Here is a 26,643-nt window from a genome sequence, read left to right as displayed (position 1 = left end):
GCCGTTGTAACTATACTGAGACCTTAGAACTTATATCTCAAGGTAGGTTCCGATGTTTACGTTATAGATGTCAATGGGCTCCGGTAACCACTTAAACACTAGGCGGTTTGTGAGCTCGTCTACCCATCTATGCAATAAAAAAAGTTTGCTCGATGCAGGAGGTAGGGGCGCACCACTACCACCACCACCACCATCATACTGTACCATCAAGTCAGTTTGACACACATGACCGATCCAGTCTCCAGGTCCAGCCCGCGTGGGGACCACACTGCACCACAACACCAACCCATTCTTTATTGGAGGCATCGTCAAACGTTACCTCAACTTCAGATGAAACTTGATTAGATTTCGAGATGTTAATTGCTTTGCATCAGCCATTTCTCCGTACTCACTCAGCAGGGTGTGGTTGTTGATGCCTATGAGCAACTGCACTTATCGATAGATTCGTCAGCCCTACTAAGACAAAGCGATGTCTCCTGGGGGCGCGCGGTACTCACGGCTGGTGTCGGCGGGGGGGTCGTGCTTGTGGCGGGGGCGGGGGGCGGCGGCCAGCCGGGCCGTCACCTCGCGCGCCTTCGCCGACAGGTCGCGCTCGCTGCCGCTGCGCCCTGTGCGCGACACCACTCAGTAACCAAGCGGACACAACGACACAACGAACTGTCTATGGTCTATCGCATTCAACGGTAGGCAGCGGCTTGACTCCGCCCCTGGCGTTGCTGAAGTCCATGGGCGACGGTAACCATCGCCCACTTACCATCAGGTGGTTCGTATGCCCGTCTGCCTTCAAGGGCAATTAAAAAAATACTGACTACCGACCCGGAGCCCAAATACCTTGGGACATGAGTTCTGAACATCGGCTTTAGGCCTATGCCGCACTACGGCTTTTCCCGGGAACGGTTAACCGCTATAACCGCGAAACCGTTTAAGACGCACACACTACAATTATTAATCGGGAATTCGACTGCGATTTTCACAGATGGATTTCAAAGATGGAATGATAAATTTCACAGATGGATGTTCAGTTACTATCGGATGTCAGTAGCCAGTTTCATAGATACAAAATTGCGCAAATGTATTTGACATTTCAAAAACCCGCCCGCGGTTACGCACAGTGCGTGTACGCCCAACTAGTTATATTGATTACAAATTTTGTTGCGGTTTTTTTCCGTGATAATTTTGTAACGGTTTTAAAATCAGTCGCGGGAAAGAACCGCAAGTGCGGCCGCTTGTATTCGTTTTCGACGCTGCGGTTTAATCGTAGTGCGGTTTAGGCCTTAGGGTACAACGGCTGTGACTGCATCGTGGCAGAAATAGGCAGGACCGCGTTACTCACCCGGGCGGGACCAATAAACGCCCTACCACCAGTGGTTACGCAATTTACGCAAATTATCGCCACCTCCAGCTCCGTGAAAACAATTCCTTTACTGACCGAAACATTTCAAAGGCAGGGCATTCGAAGTATCGTTTTAGTGACGCTGAATATTTAATGTACTTTGTGCAAGTCGCGTTCTGTACGCTTTACATTGCGCGCTCACGGAACAACGGTCCTTGAAAAACCATTCGCAAGTTACATTCGCACTCTGTGTGGTACTGACCGATCCTCCTCTGGGCATCCACGGAGCCGGACCTGGGCCTCGGCGCCGAGGGTTTCTCGTCTCCCCTCCTCTCGTCCGCTTCAGAACTGGACTCCTCTTGCCCTCCCGTGGCGAGACTCACTGTTCCCGCATGCAAGTTAGTACGTGTTTAATTTTGTGCTGTTTTAACTATGGTGCGTCAGGGTTTTTATGGTGGCAGTAGGGGGACTCAGCTGAATTTGCTGTCGGTGTCGACGAAAGAACCTTAAGTTCAAGGTCATACGGTCGAAAATGAATTACGCTTTACATTGCGCAGTCGTAGATACCATCTTGTATAAGAGACAATTTGTAAAAGTGTTCGTCTTTTGAAACAGCAAATTGTTGTTGGAAGACTCACCGAAATAGCGCTAGTGTAAAAAGTGGAAATGATATCGAAAGGTAAAAGACTATTAAGTTTAAGCGACATTTTTGAATTTTTGCAACTACATAGGAGAGTCATTTAAAGTTTAAATTTTGGAAAAACATATCATAACAAAAAATCTTCTTCATCTATTGTTCAGCAGTGTAATTTAATATTCACATGAGCAATTGACAAGCATTGACTTGATTTGTTCAAAAGTAATAATTATAGGCCACATAAGGCTATCCTAAAAAGTATACTTATAATATAAAGATATACTGAAAACGCGGAAAACTTAGGAACCTACATATTGTTACATCGATAAGAGTAACGCCATCTGTCATCATAATAACTAGTAATATCGAGAACGCTCGAGAAACGTAACGCCATCTATTATCAAATAACGGAAACACTTATCAAAACGACTAGTACTACCGGGAAAGTTCTCGATAATTGTAGACTTGTCGTGTCGATTATAAAAGCGTTACAGAGATAACATGAAGGCAGAGTAATCGGTTCTACTCGAAGCGAAACGGCAAACGGAACTTTTAGGATAAATCTTCAGACTGGGCTAGCGAGTGATCCTGTGGAGTTTGGTGGCCATTGATCAGATCCAAGATTTGCCAGAAAATTGTGCCGAATGTGACTAGTTGAAATTAAGTATTAATAATACTGGTTGTGTCACTACAGGAATTCTCGTACTATTCGAAGCGGCATGGTGTTTTTATTTCATCTTAATTCTTAACTACCGTGCCTATTTTAGCGTAATTAGAAGCTTCCATCATTATCAAATCAAGCTATAACAGTTATTTTTGTAAAAAAAACCGACATGTTTTTGCAGACACTACTAAAGAACCAAATTAAAATGGTCTCTGAACTTACCGGCGCTGTAGGCGTTCGACAGGCCACGTCTCCTGGCCGTGTTGGCTGCCGCCTTATTCATGGAACTAATCGTTGGTCGCATCAATCCTTGAGCACGGCTCGACTGTGGTCTGGACGGCTGAGGATCCGATTCTGAGTCACTCTAGAATTATTGAAGAAGACATTTATTTATTTATTGCTTAGATGGGTGGATGAGCTCACAGCCCACCTGATGTTAAGTGGTTACTGGAGCCCATAGACATCTACAACGTAAATGCGCCACCCACCTTGAGATATAAGTTCTAAAGTCTTAGTATAGTTTCACGGCTGCCCCGCCCTTCAAACCGAAACGCATTACTGCTACACTGCAGAAATAGGCAGGTAGTGGTGGTACCTACCCGCGCGGACTCACAAGAGGTCCTACCACCAGTAATTACGCAAATTATAATTTTGCGGGTTTCATTTTTATTACACGATGCTATTCCTTCACCGTGGAAATCAATCGTGAACATTTGTTGAGTACGTATTTCATTAGAAAAATTGGTACCCGCCTGAGATTCGAACACCGGTGCATCGCTCAATACGAATACATCGGACGTCTTATCCTTTAGGCCACGACGACTTCATTTATGAATGTTTTTGAAGACCACGCAATGGAACACAATTTTAAATCAATCGACGCGCGAGTTCAGGTTATCATTAAGGTTATCATTTAGCATCGCACGTGTCCTCAAACATCTAATTCTAGTCGCTAATCGATCCGGACTCCCACCTGGTTCAGTACTCCGACACTGGAACTCCTCGTCATGTTCGATTTGTTGCTGTACCTCGGTGGGGGGCGGACGAAGCTGGACTTGCTTTGACTGCTAGGCTGCTGAGCGACCGGCTTAGTCTGACCTGAAGTTCGAACACGATTAAAGCTTCGTCCAGTATAAAGCACTCCAATGTTGTTTTAAGACCTCCATATATACACAGTCTTCGAAAGAAATCAAAAAAGGTGGTCATCATCAATGTGGTGTCATCAAAATATGCATTATTGAGGATAAATCAAAAACTATGGGTCAAATTTTAATGAAATTTAAATGGGACGTGAGAAGCGTCTCTCAAATAAAAGAGGAGTCATTAGAATCAATCCAAACAAAATGACTGTCGAATTTAGAACAGGGTTAACCTTTGAGGCGTTAAAATGTAGTAAACACAGTGAAATGTCGATAGAGAAAACTTTTTTTATGAAATGTTTGTAAACAACAAAATTGGTTGGGTTTATAAATGAGAACATATCGCTATCTCTCTCGCACGCCATAATCTAAATGGGATGACCTCATTAACAGGAGAACAGTTCGTTTTTTTTAAATACCGATTTTTAATTTTTAATTTTTATGGTTAAGGTACTTTTAACTTTATGAAAAGGCTTCTACGTTGCATTTGAGTGACATCCTTACATGTTTTTATCAATATTATTATTTATTTATTTGGGACACCAACAATACAATACAAACATACAATATTTAAAAACATAGCTTAAAACAATAAGCAAACATATTTCCACCATCAACATCACATATAAGTAGAAAGCGAACAAAGGAAGAAAAAAGAAGATAAATTTAGAAATTTAAGTTTACTTAAAAAAACAAAAGCAACACAATACGCACATATTATTATGTACATCAACTTACACTATAAAACTAAGTAATACTCATTGGACTAAATCGCCTTATAAATATTCCTTTCTATATGCTACAAGTGACAAGCAAAAGATGTCAGCATTAGAGAACTTAGCATCATACAACCTACAAGATCTACAGACAAGAGTTAGAAGCATATTTCGTTCGGGCCGTGGACTACATTCAAATGAAATTTAATATAGTTAATAACAATCACTTTTCAACCCACTGCCACTCGTGACATTTTTGATGCTGTCATAATATAACCTAAGGTAGATACCCCCTAAGGTAGACTGTCAGAGAATGCCTATGGCATTAAGTCCGCCTTTATACTGTCTAGTATATAAAGTTATAAATAAATAAATATAACAGATAAGAAACTAGAGAGAGTAGAAGTAAGAAAGTATTCAAAAGTGCCCGCTGAAAGAGACCCGAAAAGTTTTCAGTTTAAACTAGAATATCACCACCCAGCTCCTTCTCTGGGTGTCGTACGAGACGACTAAGGGATTGATTGGAGAAGGAGCAGCAGTTCTTTCTGAGCAGATGGCGCCACGATAGCAAGAGGAAGGATTTTAACAACAGCACAATAAACTACCTCCACACTTTACTCTGTTTAAAACTCCTATATTTATAATCGAGGGGTGAAAGGTTATTTGATTCAAGCGACATTTCGCTTATATAAGCGACATTTATCATTGTAATTAATGGTGCGTTTTATTTGGTATTATCAACAAATCGATGTTTTTAATTGAACTTCAATTAAGTTTACCCCGTTCAAATTTCAAATAGCTGAAGAAGTTTTCGTTATGATATTTTTTCCAAAATTTAAACTTTTAATGGCTCTCCTGTAAAGTTGCAAATGTGGCTTAAAAACTAAATAACCTTTCACCCCTCGATATCATTTCCATTTCCTACACTAGTGCTATTTCTGTGAATCCTCCAGCAACGACTTGCTTTCTACAGACGGACACTTTTTCAAACCGTCCCCTATACAAAATGGCACTCCTTACTTCTACCCTCCATATAGGAAATTAAAAGCAAAACATTAATTAACAATAATTTAGCATTAATAACATGGAAAGCTAGCTTTTTTACAAGAAGAAAGCGTGCATTGCATTCTATGTTTTTTATTCAAAGCAATAGATATCTTAAGGAAATAATAGGCAATTTTTATTCATGTGATCTGAAAGAAGGGCAGACCCTTAGCTCGACTAAACACGAAAAAATTGTGCAGTTTGTATTAATGTGCAATATAAATGATCGTTTAGATTTAGAGCGCCTTTCAATCTTATTGTGTCATTGCAGGTCTAAAGGCCACATTACACCACCCCATCTCATCCAATGTCGTAACGTGATTAAGAGATTCACCGGAGATTTGGCAACACTATTCCGCCGACCGTATTTCAATGAATAGCTCACACGAGTAGGTACTGGGATCCTGTCTGTTTTTGCCGTGAAATAGTGAGGCGTTTCCGTTTGAAAAGTGGAACAGTTTTAATCGACATTCACGCGTGACGTACCTTGAGATCTTTGATGACAAGTCAATCAATTCAAGTCGAACGACCGTAGTTTTTTTTTCTACCAATGCTGATAGCCTTGAGAGGCTATTGCAGCTTAACCTTAACTAATAGGTGAACTCACGGAGCTTAAACCTGACTACGTTACTAACATGAACCCTAGCAAGAGCCGTGCTTCGTAGGATCTACCACCGCATCGGAAACGCGACCCTCTGAGAAGATCCGACGAGAAACTCAGTGTGCTGTGTCTGTGGGTTAATTTACTCGTCGAGCCTTCGTCACAGGCGACGGGTTTGACGAGAACGATGACCGGGGACCGTGGGCTAGCTCATCCATGTATAGCCTTCAGCTATTACTGTTAGAATAATTAGCATCCTCTTTCGGATTTGTTTTCTTGCGTCACTATCCTTGCTTAGTTGGTTATCGGTTACAATAATCAGCATTCCCATTCAAATTTATTTTTGCTTTGATCTTCACTCTTGTACTGGTTATCGGAGCCCACAGTCAGCACCATGTGGACCTCTTCACACACATTCTACGATGCGGTATGGGCAAAATATTATCAAACTATAACTTCTAGAGAGGGAGAGAGGCCGTCCCAGAACAACTTGGCGTCGCTCGGTAGAGCAGGTTTTTTTTCCAGCCTAAACTGAGAACCTTAAGAGGCTATTTCAGCGTAACCTTAACTAGAAGGTGAGCTCACGGGGCTCCTGACGATGTTGCTAACACGAACCCTAGCAAGAGCCGTGCTTCGCAGAATCTACCACCGGATCGGAAGCGCGACCCACTGAGAAGATCCGGCGAAAAACTCAGTGGGCTGTGTCTGTGGGTTAATTTACTCGTCGAGCCCTTCGTCGCAAGCGACGCGTTCGACGAGAACGCTGACCGGTGGAGCAGGAGCTGGGCGTCTTGGGCATGACGTGAGAGGAGCTAGAACAGACTGCCCAAGACCGATGTAATTGGAAGGATTTGATTAGAGCCCTACCCCCAGCGGAGGGTAATAGGAAAGAAAGAAGATGAATGACTTTTAGAACATGTGAATGAGAACTATTATTTTTTATCTAATCATTCGCTGGTAACCTATTCAGCTACGCGGGGGTAGGTCAGCTCATGGGCTCAACCCGAGAGAATTTGCTAACATTAACTCTAGCAAGAGCAGTGCTTTGCTGAATCTACCACCGGATCGCGACCCTCTGAGAAGATCCAGCGGGTAACTCAGTAGACTGTCTCTATGGGCTCTTTTTACCTTTAACATACCATAGTGGATGGTATGGACATGTGATTAGAGGAAATGAAATTGATGTTAGTAAGAGAGTGTTAACTATGAATGTGGAGGATATAAAGGAAGAGATCCTAAGAAAGACCTAAGAAGTAATGGATAGATTGCATGAAAGACGATATGTGTAAGAGGGGAGTGAGCGAAGAAATGGTATATGATAGAGAAGTATTAAAGGAGACATGTTGCGCCGACCCCAGGTGACTGGGAAAAGGGCAGGAGAATGATGATGATGATGATGATGATGATGATGATGATGATGATGATGATGATGATACCATAGTGGATGAGCACCCAACCAATCGTGTACTTCTGCGCGACACGGCGACCGCCCAATTCAACTACATTCGAAGGACGAATTAGCTAAATAGATTACTAGCATTTGTTACATTGAAACCCATAGAAAAATTCCGCCACCTTTATACATTTTCGTACCGCCACCGAACCCACCTTGCGGCGTCCTGGGAGCCGGCATCGGCTTGGCGGCGAGGTCCGACAGAGATATCGCCCTCCTCATGCCGGTTCCCTCCTCCTCGCGGTCCGATGCCGACAAATAGTTGCGACCAGCTGTCGTAACATTAGCGTTTAGTCGTGCATTAATAACCCTTTTAGTGCTGAGCTTAATTTCACGCATTTTCCATTAATTTCTAAAGAAAATTTTTTGGAAAAAAGTACCTAATATAATTTTTATTTATTTAGCTTTAGCTTAGATGGGCGAACGAGCTCATAGCCCACCTAATGTTAAGTGATTACTGGAGCCCATAGACATCTACAACGTAAATGCCACCACCCATCTTGAGATATGAGTTCTAAGGTCTCAGTATATTTACAACGGCTGCCCCACCCTTCAAACCGAAACGCATAACTGCTTCACGGCAAAAATTGGCAGAGTGGTGGTAGCTACCCGTGCGGACCCACAAGAGCTCCTACCATCAGTAATATAAAAACTAAATTCGCAACAAAATAATGTTTAAATGGTCATTTATAAATATTATTATTAACTTATTAAAAACGTTAATGTCGCTAAGACACGTCCGTACAGGTCGATACTTAATAACTATAATCAAACTGCGCAATAGTCGGTATTCCGACTCTACGTACTTTATACACATTAATAGAGAATCGGTCTATCGACGTTTCGCGCTAAAAGGCTTAAAAAAAGTCAATGAAGATAGCGAGTGGTAATGGAAGTCAGCAATCCTGGGAGCACAGCGTAGTCGCTGCCTCTCACACTAATTTAAGAGAATCTATATTTCGATACATTTGATAATCGATATCGCGTGATTTCTATAGCCCTTTTAGCTTGAATACGAGGGCCAAGTGTTTTCTGATTTAATCAAACTTTCAACAAATATTTAAAAAGATCGGTTACACCTCTAATAATTCTATTATGTTGCACGCATGCTTAGTGCGAGTTTTTTAACGTTCTCGATCGCGTAAAAGTTCACTCAAATTTGTATTGAGCGGGAACAGCGCCTAGCGGCAAACGAAGGGAAGCTGTTCCAACTCCATAAAAATTAGAAAAAACTCAAACTAAGCACACCGAAACTATTTTTTCTTAGTTTTATTCGTTCGCGCGTGTGTGTGTGTGTGTGTGACTGGTATACCATATAATAAAATAATTTGTCGGATGCTCTTCAAAAAAAATTCTTATTGCAAATTTACGATTAATACTTATAGATTTTTACATAGTCAATAACAGATTACCTTTGATTCGGGTTGTTAATTCTCAGGTCTTTAAAATATATGGACACATTTTAACATAATTAAATTAATTTTGACATAATTAGGTAGCCAAGTCTCGGTAATAATTTGTTAATTATTTTTCACTTCCCATTTTTTTAAACAAAATCGTTTTGAAATGCCGTTTCTATATATTTTCGGTTCTATGTCGATAAATATTGCTCTCAAACAACATTGCATAGGCATGCGATTCTAAGTTAAATCATGCATTATTTTTTATTGAACAACGCTAAGATAATTCAAAACGCATGCTGGATAAAAATACAAATGTTTACAAAAAGCTTTCTGTGACGAATCATGAAGAGGCAGTGAGCTATTAATGAAAAGTTAAAATGCATCATTCACAGATTAATTTTGGGTCAAAAAACATAACAATGAAAGATGACATTTATCGAAAATTGCTTTAAAAGAATTCAATGTACTGTAGCTCCAAATTTTTGCTATGCATTACGCAATACAACAGAAAGTTAATACCTAATTTTCGAACGGAGACATTGACAAAGGCTATGAAAGAAAACCTAAAAGCATATTTAGCACTCCTAACGATTCATCACAGCTTCAAGAAAACCAAGAATCGCAAATAAAATGATTCACAACATTAATAGTAAGTTATGAACATGCACTCCGACCTGGCATAGTTGTGAATTTCGCAGGCATAACCGGTGTGGAAACTTTTTTAAAGAGAACTGAATTCCTTACGCCACACCCCGAATTCAAAAAGGGCCTCATTGGTAAAGCCCTGGTCTCTAAACAGAGTCGAGGAGTGGGCGCTCGCAAGATTCTCCGCAGCGGCATTTTAGGTCTATTGAAACCATAGAAAGACAGTCTTTTTGGGGAGTTGGTGCAGCTCGAGCTTGTCGTGGATGATTCATAGTTTTCGCTGTCTATATGAACGTCAGTTTTCGGTATTATCGTTTCGTTGTAAACCCGTTGCTTCAAGGATTTCGGAGCATCTGTTTGTACTGTGTTGTTTAACGGTTGTTCGTAAGGGAAGTTCATCGAATCGTTGTCTTTACCGGAGTCAACGCCTTCCGCGGTAACCAAGCTTATGTGGTCCGTATCCAAAATATCGGGCAAGCTCAGATTACGTTTAATTTCCTTGTTCTCGCTGTTCTCTGTATCCGTGTCCGCTTCTTCTAGCGTCAACGAAGCGAAATTAGCTGTTTGTTTTGTAGCTAGCTTCTCGAATTTTCTGGATAACACTTTAACGACACCTGTACCGTCGTTTATGTTAGCTTTCAATGGTCTCATGCGCCATTCTTTCAATATTTTCTCCTGCAATATCTTCCGCTCTTCCATTTCAACTAGTTTATTGATTATCTCGAGTTTTCTTTCGATGTACTTGTATTTTTTTATTTCGTCGTCTGGCGGCGCTATGTTTTCTTTGGTGTCCGCCTGTCGACTATGACACGGCGCTTCGCGATCACTCCTAGCTATTTTCAAATTTATCTGATCCTTTATAGACTTCCCGAAGGAAAGTTTACTGTCTTGCTCCGCGTAATAGTCTAATGAATCTTTGGTGAATTCTTCTAAAACGTCTAGCGAATCCATGCTAACTTCTTTCATTCTTTGCAGGCTGTAAACTTCTAGACTGTCCATCTGAATCTCTGATTTATTCTCATTGACGTCTTTCTCTTTAACAAAAACCTCTATGGTTTTCTCGGGGTTCTCACTCGAGTCTATGTTGTTGTTGGAGTTCTTGTCTTCCTGCCTTTTGTGGGCCATGTAGTTCTTGTTATGAAGGCCGTCTAGTTTAGCTTTGTACTGCGACGATATGGAAGAGCTTAGTCCCTGTTTATCCAGCCCTGCCTTCAATCTGTTATTCATTTTAACTGACGAGGTTCTTTTGATCGGTTTCGGCGGCTTGTGGGGCACGAATTCCATGGTGATTTTACTGTTGTTTTTCTGTCCCGAGCCCCGCTCCAAGCTTTTGGTGGCGTTGTTATTTTTTGAGCCGTTCGCTTTGTCTTTGTTCATTTGGTTCTTTGTCGTTTTGCTCTGTGTATTCTTGCGAATCTGCTCCTCGAACTTCTCCAGATTCTTCTGAACGTGCGAATTGCGTTTCTCCATTAAGCTCTTCAGGGGATTAGGTTTGGAAGCCGGCTCTAAAACCACTTCGAAGCTACAACTCTTCGATTTGATCATAGTATTCTGTTCGCAAGCGGATAAATCGCTTTTGTATTTTTGTTTTTCAGCGAAATTCGGCTGCAGGGATTTCGTTTTATTTGACATATATTCAGACTTGTTCAACCTCGGTATCTCATCGGGCGGCTTCTTTTCTTTCGTGTACTGCTGGACATTACTACCATCGAAATAGTAAGCGATGTTTTTAGCTACCGGCGGTTGTTTACTGCCCGAATCGTACAGACTCTTAGACCTAGTTATCGTCTTGTGCCCTGATATCTCGGCGTCCACATTGAATCCATAAACTTTATTGGTCGGCACGCTAATGTTTCCTATTGGACTCTTTGGGGTTTGGTAATTGGGACTGACTTCCATGTAGTTATTGATCATGTAGCTGCCGAATTGGGGCGCATTATTCGGGCTGCAACCGTAGCTCTTCGAAGCGTGGTCGAATTCGTAACAGCTTTTACTGTTGCGGGGTATGGCTTGGCCCTTCATTGGCCTCTTAGGTCTGGCACCTTCGAACAGCATCTCCAGTGGAGCGCTCTTGGTACAATCAGAGTCGTCAGACAGGACACTTTCAAGCGAATTACAATTCGTCCTTGACAGTTGATTGTCATTGTCCAAATACATTTCGTCCGACAATATAGACTCCTGACTGCAGCTGGATTTCATGTACTTCTTCTGGTTTAAGAAGAAACTGGCGCTGCTGTGTCTGTGTCGATCCAAATACTCATCGTTGACATTTTCGTAGGAACAATTCTGTGAGCCGTCCAGATTGTATCTGCTGTCATATTTGGCTTGCTGGAACGCAACCTCGTTTCCGTATTTGAGGAAGACCTCATTTGAGACACTCGAGCAATTGGAGTTATCGCTCAAAACCGACTCATTGGATCTAGTCACGCAGCGTTTCGTTAAGACGCTCTGGCATCTATAAATGTATTCGGCATTGTTCTCCTCGGCTTCGTCGAGGTTTGACGGCATATTTCTTGGCAAAGTCGAGCTTTTTTGCCCGATATTCGCGGGTTTCGCGGGCACGGCTGGTTTCTCGTAAGCTCCATATATCTCATAATCGGACACGGCCCGTCTGGGTTGATTCTTATTGTGCTTTTTACAGACTTTCTTCGAAAACAATTTGTTCTTGCAGCTCGCGTCTTGGCTCAAGCTGCAGTCTTCCAGCGAATCCGAGGAGAAGTTTCCGTCGTCTCTTTCTCCTCTAGTCGGTTTCAAATCCAGATCACTCCTATCGCCGGGAGTGAACTCATCTAGATCTCCGTATTTTTCCGTAATTTCTGCTATCATTTTCTCTGTGTTGGTTTTAATTGTATCAACGACACTCTTCCCGCTGTTAACTTCCATGCCGATAAAGAAGCTTAAAGAATTCCTCTTTTTCGGATCTAGAGAGTTCGTCTCGTGATTTTTTCCTTCGCATTTGGCGTTTTGGGCGACTTTATCAGCCCATTTGCACTCCTCCGAGACTGGCGAGACCGGACAAGACTTATAGTTCTTGAAGATGCTCCTGGCGTTTGGCTTTAGTGACTTCTGCGCAGGTTTCTCCTCCGGTTTCGTTAGGTTCAGGTGGAAATTCCTAGGCGGAACCTTAGGCGGTTCTTTATCCGGGAAGAGTCGGTTGAAAACCCTCGATTGAACCGGTTTCGTGTCCACCGTGAACGCTGAAGGCTTCTGTTGGGTTTGCTCTTTGAAAACCGGTTTCGAATAGGGGATGAAGTTCAAATGTCTTTTATCGCTCGATATCGGGTGGATGTTCGAATGTGGTGGTACATATGGGGGAGTTTCGTTATAGTCCGGGAGTCTGTGGTTCAGATTCGCTGGTATGGCGTAAGGATTCTTATTTCTGTAATACTGAATAGGATTCTGACAAGGATTAAGGCTGTCAAAGTAATTCGAGTTTAAACTATCGAAAGTTTCCTCCGGGAATGCATTGGCGAGTCCTGGTTAGCGTTTTAAGGGGAAATCGATTTTGAAATTAGTTACTTTTGTTAGTACATAAATTTCACGCGTTAATGTTGTTATTTGACATTGTATATGTCACGATTTGAACTAATAAACAAATAATACGGGCTGATAGAACATTTCCAAGTGAACACAATCGTTTCAATTATTATAAAGATTAAGATATAGCTTGTAAAATTGGCCCAAAACAAGTTTCCTATAATAAAATATTGTACTATACATTAGTGTCATACCGTAAAATTACCCTTAGCTTAGGCTGATATCACACGAACGCTCTCATAGTTTAAGTTAAAAAGATTTTAAATCAAACATCAGGAGTATAAACTTGAGAAAATATCATCAAAAAAATATCCTTTTAAAAATCACAGGACATTTATTGTCGCATATTTATTCGATATTGGCATATCGCAACGCGCCATTTACACTGCGATCTATCGAATTATTTCTAATCAGTTATGAAACGTTACTGACTCGGTGGAGCAGCGGTTAGCGCATCTGACTGACGCGCTGAGGGTCGCGGGTTCGATTCCCGCAACGGGAAAACATTTTGACCAATTTTATTTGTTCTATGCCTGGGTGTTTTTTTATCTACACATGTATATATTTTATATTTATGGTTTGCATCGCCTCGCATTTAATACTCCTCTTAAATTAATCATTTTAATTTTTTTCAAACACGTGACAAGAGAATATATGTACTAATCGTTTACCGTAAGGTCGAGTGTTGCTCGGCACGGCCATGGACATGGGTCGCGACCTGCGCGCGTTGTCCTTCTCGGGGATGTAGGAGAGGTCCGTCGTAGACTGGCTGGACTTCAGGTTCGATCTGAACGCGACCTGCGGGGGGAGGGGGGAGCTCAGTCAGTGTACTAGTCGACGTAAGGCAACATACATTTATCGAATACTTTGAAAGTTTTGAGGGTAGCTGCTTCTCTACGGTTTTGCTGACGATAAAGACAAACCAACGAGTCGTATTCACTGAAATAATAAAAAGGACTCACATTCTCCAGCTGCCTCCTGGTCTCCAGTATCCTTCTGTTGAGTTCCTCTCGTTTCCTCGCAGCCTCCGGGTCCAGGAGCTTGTTGCGGGACACCGCGGGCGCGCGGTGCTGCGACGACAGTGAGTTGTGTCCTGACACACACAAGGGACACCCTTATTCACTGATAACGGTTGCTCTCGCTCAAGGTTTTTTTTATTGCTTAGATGGGTGGACGAGCTCACGGCCCACCTGGTGTTAAGTGGTTAGCGGAGCCCATAAACATCTACAACGTAAATGCCGCCACCCACCTTGAGATATGAGTTCTAAGGTCTCAGTACAACGGCTTCACGGCAGAAATAGGCAGGGTGGTGGTACCTACCCGCGCGGACTCACAAGAGGTCCTACCACCAGTAAATCAATCCAAAGGGCACGGTCGATCTACCGCTTAGAGTTGGTTTCAAGTTGTTTAGGCCGTGAAGGGGAGAGGGTCGGTGGGGGGTGGCACGGACCTGCGCCGGGGGCGGCGTCGGTCCCCCCCAGGCTGTCGAAGGCGGCGCGCACGTAGGTCTCGCGCAGGGCGGCGCGGGGCAGCGACTCGCAGGACGCCGACAGAGGGTTCCGGTCCGCGTTGTCGCCGGACGGGGTGGACACCTGCCGGACACAATCATTTTTTTTAAAGGATTTTATGATCTGGTAACTAAGACCTTTGGGTCATGTCTTATTTTAAATTATATTCTTATTTTATGAAAAATGATAGCATGAAGTGCAATAAAATGAAATTAAGATGATTAACACAGCACTTTATTACGAAGCCACTTCAGTTACATACAGTATGTAATTATTATTGTTGTTATAGACTAATATATGATTTATGGTTATGCCGGAATATATACGAAAAGTTTGACATCAAGCGACGTCACATATAGTAACGTTCAGACAGGTTTTGTTAGATGCGCACGGCAAATGACTTTGTGGCTCCGCCTAGAAAATTCGCCCCCATCTCACCCCGGGGGGTCGGGTGGGACGACTGAGGGTGCCACCGGAGTATGGGCAGCAAAGTTCCCTGAGTATTGCACCAGAGTTGCCCTAAGCACGTCATTACGGATCCTCCCGATCCACTAACGGTGCTTTTTTTTAGGTACCACAAACACCGGTCACCATCCTTGTCGAACTCGTTACCCAAAGGGCTCGACGAGTAAATTAACCCACAGATACAGTCCACTGAGTTTCTCGCCGGATCTCCTCAGTGGGTGGGTTTTCCGATCCGGTGGTAGTTGCTGCGAAGCACTACTCTTGCTAGGGCCAGTGTTAGCAACACTCCCAGTTTGAGCCCCGTGAGCTCACTTACACGCCAAGGAGAAGCTGAAATAGCCTTCCAAGGCTATCAGAATAGGTGGCAAAAAAAGCACCAGATCATTGTAAGCTCACACGGGTTACGTATCGTTACTCTATCTAGATCTGGCGTCTTCAAGTTAGTGAGGACTTTTTGGCGGGAACGCGAGGAGTGAACTTGTGTGATTTGTTTTATTTTGTCTTTTTAGTGTTTCTTCAGATTTAAATATGAAATTCATATCTGTGAAAGTGCACAAATGTGGGAAAATGAAATAAAGCCGCTGGACGTAACTTCTCGGGATCCACCACCATTTTACTAAGATTATATTTCATCCCATATCATATCTCATTTCATTTCATTTCATGTTATGTTTGATATTAACCAACTTCATTTCATTCATAATATCATTTTTCATATAAAAAAGTTTTCATTAAAATTAAAATAAGACTTGACCTAAAGGTCTTAGTTACTAGGTCACAAAATCCCGGTTCATTAATGTCTCAAATTAATCATCTTCATTTCAATTCACTCCATATTATCATTTTTCATAAAAATAAGAATATAAATTAAAATAAGACATGACTTAAAGGTCTCAGTTACCAAGGCATAAATTCCCTTAAAAAAAAACAAGTTAATAAAAAGTACATTGAAGTGAATAAAACTTGTCGCTTAAAATCATTATTACCTCGTCATCGTCGGAGTCGTGACCGGAGCCGCTGAGCGAGGTGGTGGTGGGTGGTATCTCCAGCCGGGGGGAGTCGGTTTTCCAGCGCTTCGAGCGACGAATCGACTGCCTCAACTCTTCGGCGTCCATGGCGTTCACCATGAACTCGCTGCAACCGACAGTAGTGTGGCCTTTAATATTTATCCTCCACTGGTCACCGGATATCCGACCGGACCAAGGTCTATATGGGACCCATGTCGACTCATCTATATTAATATATAAATCTACAGTGGTTTTTACGGATGTTCCGTTATAACTACTAGACCATGCATCCGATTGGCTTGAAACTTGGTATCCATGTAGGAAATACATGCACTTAATGGATAGGTTAATATTTTTATAAGTGTTGAACTCCCTAATAATAATGACAATACACAATAATGTTAATTTTAAATGCCCAGCGAAGCGGACGAGTACAGCTAGTATGTGTATATAGCTATATACTGGGTGTTAGGAGACCACTTCCGAAAACTAAGACAGACGATAGTACTAATGACACCTTTGATGATGGAGTTATTTAGACAAAATGTTGTAAATAAGTATTTGTGCGATCGCGCGGAATCAGCGCCGCGCCCGGGCGTTCGTTGACCCGAGCATCAGCTGTTTTTGATTTTGTGTTTCATTGCGGGTTTTTTTTTTAGTAAAGTTATGTATCTTTTATGAAACTATCGTTTCATTTAGCTGTACTAACATGATGGAGCGTAAATAATGTTAATAAAATGTTTTAAAAATATATATTTTTTTTTATTTTAGGATCGATTTTTTTCCCGCCCCATCGTCAAGGGTGTCATTAGTACTATCGTCTGTCTTCGTTTTGGGAAGCGGTTTCCTAACACACAATATACATACACCGTCGGCTGTATTTTTTTTTTATTGCTTAGATAGGTAGACGAGCTCACAGCCCACCTGGTGTAAAGTGGTTACTGGGGCCCATAGACATCTACAATGTAAATGTCGCCACCCACCTTGAGATATAAGTTCTAAGGTCTCAGTGTAGTTACAACGGCTGCCCCACCCCTTAAGCCGAAACACATTACTGCTTCACGGCAGAAATAGGCAGGGTGGTGGTACCTACCCGTGCGGACTCAAAAGCGGTCCTACCACCAATAATTACGCAAATTATAATTTTAGGGGTTTGAAATTACACGATGTTATTCCTTCAGCGTGGAAGTCAATCGTGAACATTTGTTAAGTTGTATTTCATTAGTAAAATTGGTACCCGCCTGCGGGATTCGAACACCGGTGCATCGCTACATACGAATGCACCGGACGTCTTATCATTTAGGCCACGAAGACTTCCATCAACACTGCCCCTTCATCGTATCTGTGGAAGTCAGGCGGGACGTGCGCTCGTCTCTACAAAAGATCGCCTCTCGACTCACCCCGGGGTGTCGTCGTCGTTATTGCCGGGGTAGTAAGTAGGCCGGGACGCCCTCTCCGAAGACGAGGTCCTCTCGCCGTCCGAGATGTCCTCCACGTCACCGTCGTGCTCCGTCGACTCTTGATCCTGGAACACGTAAGGTCGTTTGAGGTTAATTTAAAAGAGACGAAAGTACTTTTCTAACTAAGCCTTTTCGCACTAAAATTAAAACTACATATTTTTTTTATTTTAAAAATTTTAATTTGTAAGCTTATAGAATACACGTTTAAAAATTGATCAAAGTATTAAACTCGTTTTCTTAATTTTTTTAGTTAAGCAATCATTCATCGCCGTGATTGAACAACAAACAAACAAACACACAATCACGTTTATAACATCCATATAAGTAAGTAGAAACAAAATGTATGGATCAATGACAGATATAGAGCATGACTGAGTGAGAGAGATAGGCAATACCATCTTTACCATAAGGGCACACGGGGCCCGTGCCCAGGGCCCCCATTCTCAGGGGGCCCCGAAATACTGAAAATTTATCTCACACGCTTATTCTCAAAACATTTTTGTCGGGCACATTACACTTTTTTCACAAATCAGTAATCAGAAGGTATTTACAAGGCATATACTATGCCTATAATAGAAGATTTTGCTCAACAGAAATCCCGAAAGAAACCGTTATCGAAATCGTAACCAAAAAACCAGCAGCATTCTGACTTGCCTGACTGCTCTGACTGAAATGACATATTATATTATACTGTATTTGATTACCTATAATAAATGGTCATCATGGCTCAGTAATTTTTTTTAATTGTAATTCGCTCTTTTTACTTTCCAAAAGGGCCTCAAATTCTTGTGTGCCCAAGGGCCCCATCCTAGTTTAAGACGCCCCTGGAGATAGGATATAAATGCATTTCATTGTATTCAATAATTTCGGAGTATTTTGTATCATTATTAGATTATAGTTATTTAAAATACTGTGGAGGAAATAAAAAAATAGGTTAATAGCAAAAAAATTAACAAAAAATAAAAAAAAACCTCGTATTTAAAACTGCCAAGGGAAGAGTCGTCCGTGTGATGCCTCACACGACCATCCTGTGCACTGGTCTTCGAAATGTTAATCGTAACCTAATTGAAAATAAATAAATATCTAAGTATAATAAAACAAACAAAAAAACAGCAAAAAAATGACACAAAAAATACAAACATGACTATAAAAAATTACTAACACAAAAGAAAATAAGTAATTATATATATATAAATAAATTGCTGTTCGTTAGTCTCGCTAAAACTCGAAAACGGCTCGACCGATTTGGCCAATTTTGATCTTGAATTATTTGTGTAAGTCCAGAGAAGGTTTAAAAGGTAGGTAAATATGAAAATGCTCGGATTTAAATATTAAATTAAATAAAAATAACAATTTTGTTTTCTCTTTGATGTGTCCCCCGTCGGACGGATTCCTTTTGTTTGTTTTAAGTTTATTTTATACAAAAGCTTAGTCCTTTTATTTATCGATTGAGGCACTACGAAGTCTGCCGGGTCAGCTAGTAAGTAATATTAATTTGTCACCACAATAATTAAAATAAAATAAAAAGGGAATCTATATATAATAGCATTAATTTTCTATACACAAGCAGATTCGAAGCGATTCCCGAATATACGTAATAATCCCACAACAGTTTGATAATCGAAAGAAACGAATCTAAAAAATGCTTATAGAATTGTAAATATTTACATTATGTTTGTACATTTGAAATATCATTATTAATCAGAAGATTAAATTAGAAATTAATTTTTACTGTACAAAGGGAACGAAGCCTTTGAAAAAATGTTATTTTATACATTAAATATGATTATGGTTTCCCATAAACTTTTAATTAAGTTTGAAAGCGTTTTAATGTTTTGAAAGCCGTCGTGGCCTAAAAGATAAGACGGCCGGTGGGTTCGTATCGCGTGACTATGCCGGGGTTCAAATCCCGCAGATGGTTACCTATTTTTGTAATAAAATACACTTATTAAATGTTCACGAACGACTTCCGCATAAATTCAAACCAGCAAAAAGTCTAGTTTAGTTTAGTTACTAGTAGTAGAAAATCTTGTGAGTCCGTGCGGGCTTGTAGGTACCACCACCCCGCCTATTTCTGCCATGAAGCAGTAATACGTTTCGGTTTGAAGGGTGGTGCAGCCGTTGTAACTATACTGAGACCTTAGAACTCATGTCTCGAGGTGGATGGCGGCATTAACGTTTTTTTTGTTTTTTATTACCCTTGTAGGCAGACAAGCGACGGCCCACCTGATGGTGACTCAATAATACAAGCCGCTGCCCAATGTTTAAAATCATTGTTGATATCATCGACTCATTTTCCAGATCGTTTTTCCAATCAGCAAATCTCTACACCCTCTATATACAAGGGTTAAATTAAAAAAAGCAAAAGCCATGCATTTAAGCCGTCAAATAAACAAAATAACGTTTGTTTGGCACGTGCGTCTTTCTAAATCTCAACACAATTACTTCTGTCTATATCCTTTAAGGTCCGTTCTGATGCTCTGGCAGCCATGGTCAACAAAAACAGTCAATCTACTCCTCTCACATTGACATGATAAGTTGGTCATTCAAACATCAGGAATGCATATTATGTAAGTGATACGAATTTCACCGGGAGATCTAGTAAATTATATTAATATTTCATTGTATAAATTATGCTTTATTATTATTTCATGTAACTTTAGTATCATTGTGAATTTACTGTTATAAACTCAGCTATGACCTATGTCCCAATGATTGATTGTAAATCATATGAATAGAATATCATTTATGAAACTCAATCGACTTTTTTTTTATTCGCTAATATTTCAGTACCATGGAGGAGCATTCAATGGTATCTTCTGATAACCAGTGTGAATGTATTATAGCCAAGCGTAGATCTAAGCACTTTATGGACTAAACATGACCACATAACTCAGCGAACGTGACGAAAATGAACCATGAAATACGTTTTGACAGCTGCAAAACAAGATGGCGACGTGCACGACAAGATGGCCGACATAACAAAGCTGACAACATAACAAACATAGAAAAAAAATAGGCAATCTTCGCAAAATAACCTTTTCGAATCTCGGCGATATACATAGAATATCATGGGTCTTTCTCATTGTTGCATCGAAATCGCGGAAGAGCGCCTCCACGCGCGGCAGCTGCGATAAATTGAGCGACTTCGGGCGCTAGTGCGAAACGACCACAACCATAATGGAAAAGAAAACAAACAAAAAACTGTAAGACGACTCAAATTTTAGGTGTTAACTCGTAAATAGGTTCGGAGAGGTCGAGAGGTAGTTAATATTTTTCGGAATCTCTCCCCAAATAACTCGAGAACAAAATTTGAATCATCCACATGTAAATTATAATTAATAAAATTATAAAAAATAATAATAAGCACATGGTAACAGTTAATAAAGTCTTAAACCAATTGAAATATTTGATGGTGTTGTAAAATATTTAATAAGTACTAATATTTTAAGAGACTATTGAAGACACGAACAGAAAAAACTATAGAAACGCAAAGATATTTATTATTTCACGAGAATGTATGATCCGTGATTCGATATTCAATCTTTATCACATGATGGAGCGTTCCGAACACGTTACATGTAGACATTGATGTCTTTAAAATTGTTTTAAAATTTCGAAACACAATTTTTAGCTTCGTTGTGTTGTCGTTATTATCCGATAGTCCACCTGAGGTAACGGCGTTGGCACCTCGGGCGTTATCGTCATCTTTTTCCCACCTATTCTCTGGTAGCTTAAGGGGCTATACCAGCTTCTGGCAGATGGGTAGGTGTGCTCACGGGCTCAACTTGAGAGAATTTGCTAACACTAGCCCTAGCAAGAGCAGTGCTTCGCTGGATCTACCACCGGATCGGAAACGCAACCCACTGAGAAGATCCGGCGAGAAACTCAGAGGGATGTGTCTATGGGCATCATCATCATCAGCCCTGCACTGCTGGACGTAGGTTTCCCCCCAAGGTTCGCCACAATAATAGACCTTGCGTGCTCCGCATCGTCTTCATCAGACCACGAGTCCCCCTCGCGAGAGACCCACGCTGCATCCTCCAGTACGCGGTCCCTTCTCCAGTACTAAAGTGCCCTGCCCATTTCCACCTCACAGCCCTTCGAGCTATGTCAGTTATCCCTTGGTTCTTCTGCGAATCTCCTCATCCCTGATTCGATCTCGCAGGAAAATCACCGCAATGCATTTAAAATACTTCAAATCTCTAGTTTTCAAATCAGTTTGAATAATTCGCCACTATACTGCAATTGGTTTAAGATAATAAAAAATAAAAAAATTATAAAATCTGTACATATATATAGTATGTATATATATTTACATATAAGACAATTACAATCACCAACCACAACCAGCGTGAGCGACAAGGACAAAAAATAACGTGTTATATACATACAGTTTTACGGATCGGAATATATTTTTTATTCATTGAAAATGCGTAATTTAATTCGTGCGCCGCTAAAATACAATTAGACTAGGACACAACTGAAGACCATATCGAGGGATGAAAGGCTGTTTGGTTCAAGCGACAATTCGCTTAACACGCCACATTTATCTTTGCAATTAAAGGTCCGTTTTATTAGGTATTAGCATCAACAGTTCGATGTTTTTAATTGAGTTACAATTAAGTTAACTCCATTCAAATAAGTGAAGGATTTTTTTATTATGATTTTTTTTTCTAAATTTTAAACTTCATTTAACTTTCCTGTAAAGTTACAAAAATGTCGCTTAAACCAAATAGCATCCGTCGATATAAAAAATCAAAATTAAATTATTTGTAACGCCCTTTAAGGATGATAATATTTAAAAAAATATATTCCACTTAAAACACATATTATTTAAGATAAAAACATTTTTTTTTTAAATAAACATAAATCTACACCACTCACCTGTTTCGATTGGTTCTCTTTTCTCTTCTCAATGAACCTTGTGTCGGTGCCACTGTCGAGGGAGCTGTCCTTGGACCCGTCTGAATCAACACGTTTCTCTGTTAGAGGAATTACAGAAGATAACGTATTGGTCAGCAAACAATGATGATAGTAGATAGAGTGAGGGGGAAGAGAATAGAAGTTGAGGCACAGAGAGGGAGTCGATGTTATGTTGATATTTTAGCTTCTCCATTTTTACTGGCGGTAGGACGTCTCTATTTTTTTTATGATTGCTTAGATGGGTGGACGAGCTCACAGGCCACCTGATTGTTAAGTGGTTTCCGGAGCTCATAGACATTTACGACGTAAATGCGCCACCCACCTTGAGATATAACTTCTAAGGTCTCAAGTATAGTTACAACGGCTGCCTCACCCTGCAAACCGAAACGCATTACAACTTCACGGCAGAAATAGACAGGACGGCGGTACCTACTCGTGCGGACTCACAAGACGTCCTACTACCAGTAAAAATATCTGCCGCGAAGCAGTAATGCGTTCCAGTTTGAAGGGTGGGGGGTTGTATCATAGAACTGAGACTTAGACCGCAAATATCAAAACATACCCAACCTTTACAGATTCTTAAACGACGAAGAATGCTTATACAGATAAATACATTTACTTGGGTAAACAAATAGGGTATAATAGCAAAAATAATGAGTTAGAAGTAGAACGAAGAATACAAAACACTTGGAATAAATACTGGAGTATGAAAAAAATATTTAAAAGCAATATGGCAATAAATTGGTTTTAAATATTGTTACGACGGTAAGAGTAACGCCATCTATCGCCGAATAGTCGAACGAATGTCTAAGGATCTAGTAGCACCTAGAACGCTCGAGAAGTACAACGCCATCTATTGTCAGATAGCGGAAACACACATCGAAGCTACTCGACCTGTGAGGAATATTCTCGATAGTTCTGGGGATGTGGTATCGGCTATAAACGCGTTGTAGGCATGGCACGCAGTCAGTCAATAATGGGAACTACTCGAAGCGAAACAGCGAACGGATCACCTGAAGCGAAGCGGAGGATGCGAATTGAGAGTTTGTAAGTGTTTGTTAAGTGTTTCAAGTGTTCTAAGTGTTGAATATAGTTTTTAGTTGTACTTTGGTGAAACATTTATTTATCCCGAACCCCAGCGCGTAACAGTATTTCAAAGCAATGAACATTTTCTACCGTAATGCAATGCATGTAATGTATTTAATGTATGTAATTTATGTAATGTATGTAATGTATGTAATATATTTAATGTATGTAATATTTGCCTGCGGCACCCACCTGCCGGGTGTATCCTGGTGGCCCACTTGCCCCGCGCGGGGGGCTCCGGCGCCGGGCTCTCGGGGGCCGCCAAGTCGTCCCCTAAGCTCTTCTTGGCCCACGACGGGAGGCGCCCTATGCGGAGACTGAAAATGATTTTTTTTTATTTTATTGCTTGGATTAGTGGACGAGCTCACAGCTCACCTGGTGTTAAGTGGTTACTGAAGCCCATAGACATCTACAACGTAAATGCACCACGCACCTTGAGATATAAGTTCTAAGGTCTCAGTATAGTTACAACGGCTGCCCCACCCTCAAACCGAAACGCATTACTGCTTCATGGCAGACAAAAATTAACAATTAACAATTTTATAACAACTAGTGGTCCCGCAGTAGTCGAAAGTCGACTACAAACAATTGTAATTATAAGTTTGAACATTAATATAGTTCTATTGTCAAAGATTATTTATTCGTCGTGGCCTAAAGGATAAGACGTTCGGTGCATTTGTATGTGGCGATGCAACGATGTTTGAATCCCACCGGCGGATGAAATACGTACTTAAGAAATGGTCACTATTGACTTCCACGGTGAAGTAATAACATCTATACTAATATTTTAAAGCTGAAGAATTTATTTGTTTGAACGCGCTAATCTCAAGAACCGAGATCCGATTTGAAAAATTCCTTCAGTGTTAGATAGCCCATTTATCGAGGAAGGCTATAAGCTATATAACATCACGCTAAGACCAATACAAGCAGATCACCAATAAATAATGTTTCAAAATTGGGTTTTTTTCTCTTTTGAAAGCTTCCGCTGCGTGCGCTGCAGAAACGATTAAAATTTCGCTAAAATCATTATTTTAGCGAATGACAGAATTGTTCCCCTTTAAAAGATCTAAAAAAAAGTCCGCGACAGCATGTCTATATGTTATGGTTGGCTCACTATAACGTTTTTTATGCTAACCAAATTTGTTCTAAAATAAAGAATTATTTGTGAACTATCCCACGCGGACGAAGTCGCGGGCAAAAGCTAGTATATAGATACAAAATCTTGTAGAGTAATTCGTTGGTTGACTCACGTGTAGTCGGGCACGCGGGGCGGCGCGAAGTGTTCCCGCGGCGGCGAGCCCCACTGCGACTCGCCCTCGCTCTCCAGCCCCGACGTGCCGTTGCTGACCGTACCTACTTTCCTGTGACGAACAAACAAATCCTGATTACAGCGCTTTTTCGCATTAAAAACTTACAATTTCCAAAAATATTTGAAATTGAGTTAATATGAGTAAAATTTGTTTTTTTTTACTTGGTGCTATTTTTTATGTATCTTTTTAACTTTTTATGAGTATAGTGTGCCTAATAAATAAATAACAAATAATGTTTTTATTTAACTAACAAAATACACTTTTATAGAAAATCCAACCAAAAGAGAAAATAAATCTTAACAAATTTGAATTAAAAATAGCGTAAGAAAAAATGATTTTATTGTAAAAAAAAAGTGGGGTGCTTGGTATTAGACGGATTATTTTAATAAAATCCTAAAGAGTTAGTTGGATTTCCTATAAAAGCGTATTTTTTTAGTTTAAATTATTATTTATTTTTCATTTTTTAGTTGAATTTAATTTTTTTTTCAATTATTTTTTTAAATATTATATTGTCATCGGTCCTTAATAAGTATGCCAAAATTCGAGTTAATTCGACGTTTTGAAGGGGGTCAAAATCATGTTCAAAGATTCCGTTACATACTAACATACATACATAAGTCTGAAGCTAATAAAAGCGTATTAAAAAAAAAACATGTGTGCATTTCACACGCGGTAGAAGTGAAACCTTCAAAAATTAAAATACAGTTATCCTAACTGCCCTAAGTATATGTAAAATTTTGTCATTATTAAATAATTGTAAATCATCTTTTATAGTATGAGGTAGCGCCCTCTGTGAATTGATATTTTAACTTCACGTATAATCCTAAATTAAAATCCACTACAAGAGGTTTCATACACATGTTAGTATTAAAAAATCTCATAGATGGCGCTGTATTAAAAAAACACTACACTGAGAACGTCTAATGTGTTCTATCTCATTCTCTCGCCGGCTGAATCCTGTACATTTATGTGTTTGTGTCTCTATGGACTTATTTTTTCGTTTCATCGAGTTTGAAATCACAACGATTCTAAAGAAGTTTCACTTCAAAAAAAATTCCTAACCTAACAACTCAAGGGCAGCTTGCTTTTCGAATGAATCTACCACCGGATCGGAATTACGGCCCGCTGAGAAGATCCGAACCTCAGCGGGCTGACACCCATGCGAGCTAAATGTGTATACTAACTTCCCCTGTCGTATGGCCTGCTGCGCCAGTCGCGCCCTCATCGTCACCACCATGTCGTGCGGGACCCTCCACACGAAGATGCAGCCGTCCCCGGACCCCGACACCAGGTGCTGGCAGTCCGGAGTGAACCTGGCGACAACAGCCGGGTTGAACAGGGACGGGAGATGGGGGCGGCGCGCGGGTGCGAGCGAGACGGCGCGCTACGACTCACTTGAGGCCGGTGACTATCTCGGAGTGCCCGTACATGGTCGCCATGCACTCCCCGGAGTAGTAGTCGTACACGCTCAGGATCTTGTCCGTGCTCGACGTCGCCAGGTATATCCCGCTGCTATCCAGCGCCACCTGGCGGACACAACGGGTATTTAACAACACTGTGAGTTTAGAATGATCATTTCTGATTGGGGGGGGGCAGCCGTTGTACAACACCACGTCCGAAGCTAGTATTTACGTTGTGATGCCCGTGGGCTCCATTACTACTGACGCAAGGCTGCGAATTCCTTCATCAATAAAAAAATGGTGGCAGCT

The 26,643-nt window shown here is 40.8% G+C and overlaps 1 protein-coding gene across 18 annotated transcripts in view; it reads right to left on the bottom strand.

Annotated features, from left to right (window-relative positions):
- The window catches only part of Wdr62 (WD repeat domain 62), a 106,706-nt gene that overhangs the window by 5,209 nt on the left and 74,854 nt on the right, over window positions 1-26,643 (bottom strand). For 4 of the 18 annotated variants that reach the window (XM_028183500.2, XM_028183502.2, XM_028183507.2 and 1 more), the window contains 17 exons: window positions 26,330-26,460; window positions 26,119-26,247; window positions 24,875-24,985; window positions 23,817-23,941; window positions 22,500-22,597; window positions 20,651-20,767; window positions 18,584-18,673; window positions 17,553-17,677; window positions 16,132-16,279; window positions 14,623-14,764; window positions 14,135-14,265; window positions 13,844-13,970; window positions 9,665-13,111; window positions 3,608-3,732; window positions 2,857-2,998; window positions 1,596-1,715; window positions 498-608 (listed from right to left, as the gene is read on the bottom strand). In XM_028183500.2, coding sequence (XP_028039301.2) covers window positions 498-608; window positions 1,596-1,715; window positions 2,857-2,998; window positions 3,608-3,732; window positions 9,665-13,111; window positions 13,844-13,970; window positions 14,135-14,265; window positions 14,623-14,764; window positions 16,132-16,279; window positions 17,553-17,677; window positions 18,584-18,673; window positions 20,651-20,767; window positions 22,500-22,597; window positions 23,817-23,941; window positions 24,875-24,985; window positions 26,119-26,247; window positions 26,330-26,460 — 5,419 coding nt within the window. Of the gene's footprint in view, window positions 1-497; window positions 609-1,595; window positions 1,716-2,856; window positions 2,999-3,607; window positions 3,733-7,742; window positions 7,860-9,629; window positions 13,112-13,843; window positions 13,971-14,134; window positions 14,266-14,622; window positions 14,765-16,131; window positions 16,280-17,552; window positions 17,678-18,583; window positions 18,674-20,650; window positions 20,768-22,499; window positions 22,598-23,816; window positions 23,942-24,874; window positions 24,986-26,118; window positions 26,248-26,329; window positions 26,461-26,643 lie in introns of those variants that run through there. The other 14 variants (XM_028183501.2, XM_028183510.2, XM_028183503.2 and 11 more) reach the window with 14 other exon arrangements.

The sequence above is a fragment of the Bombyx mandarina genome, chromosome 23 (genome assembly GCF_030267445.1).
Source record: "Bombyx mandarina strain Sakado chromosome 23, ASM3026744v2".
Classification (NCBI taxonomy): domain Eukaryota; kingdom Metazoa; phylum Arthropoda; class Insecta; order Lepidoptera; family Bombycidae; genus Bombyx; species Bombyx mandarina.
This window is presented reverse-complemented; position numbering and strand designations above follow the sequence as displayed.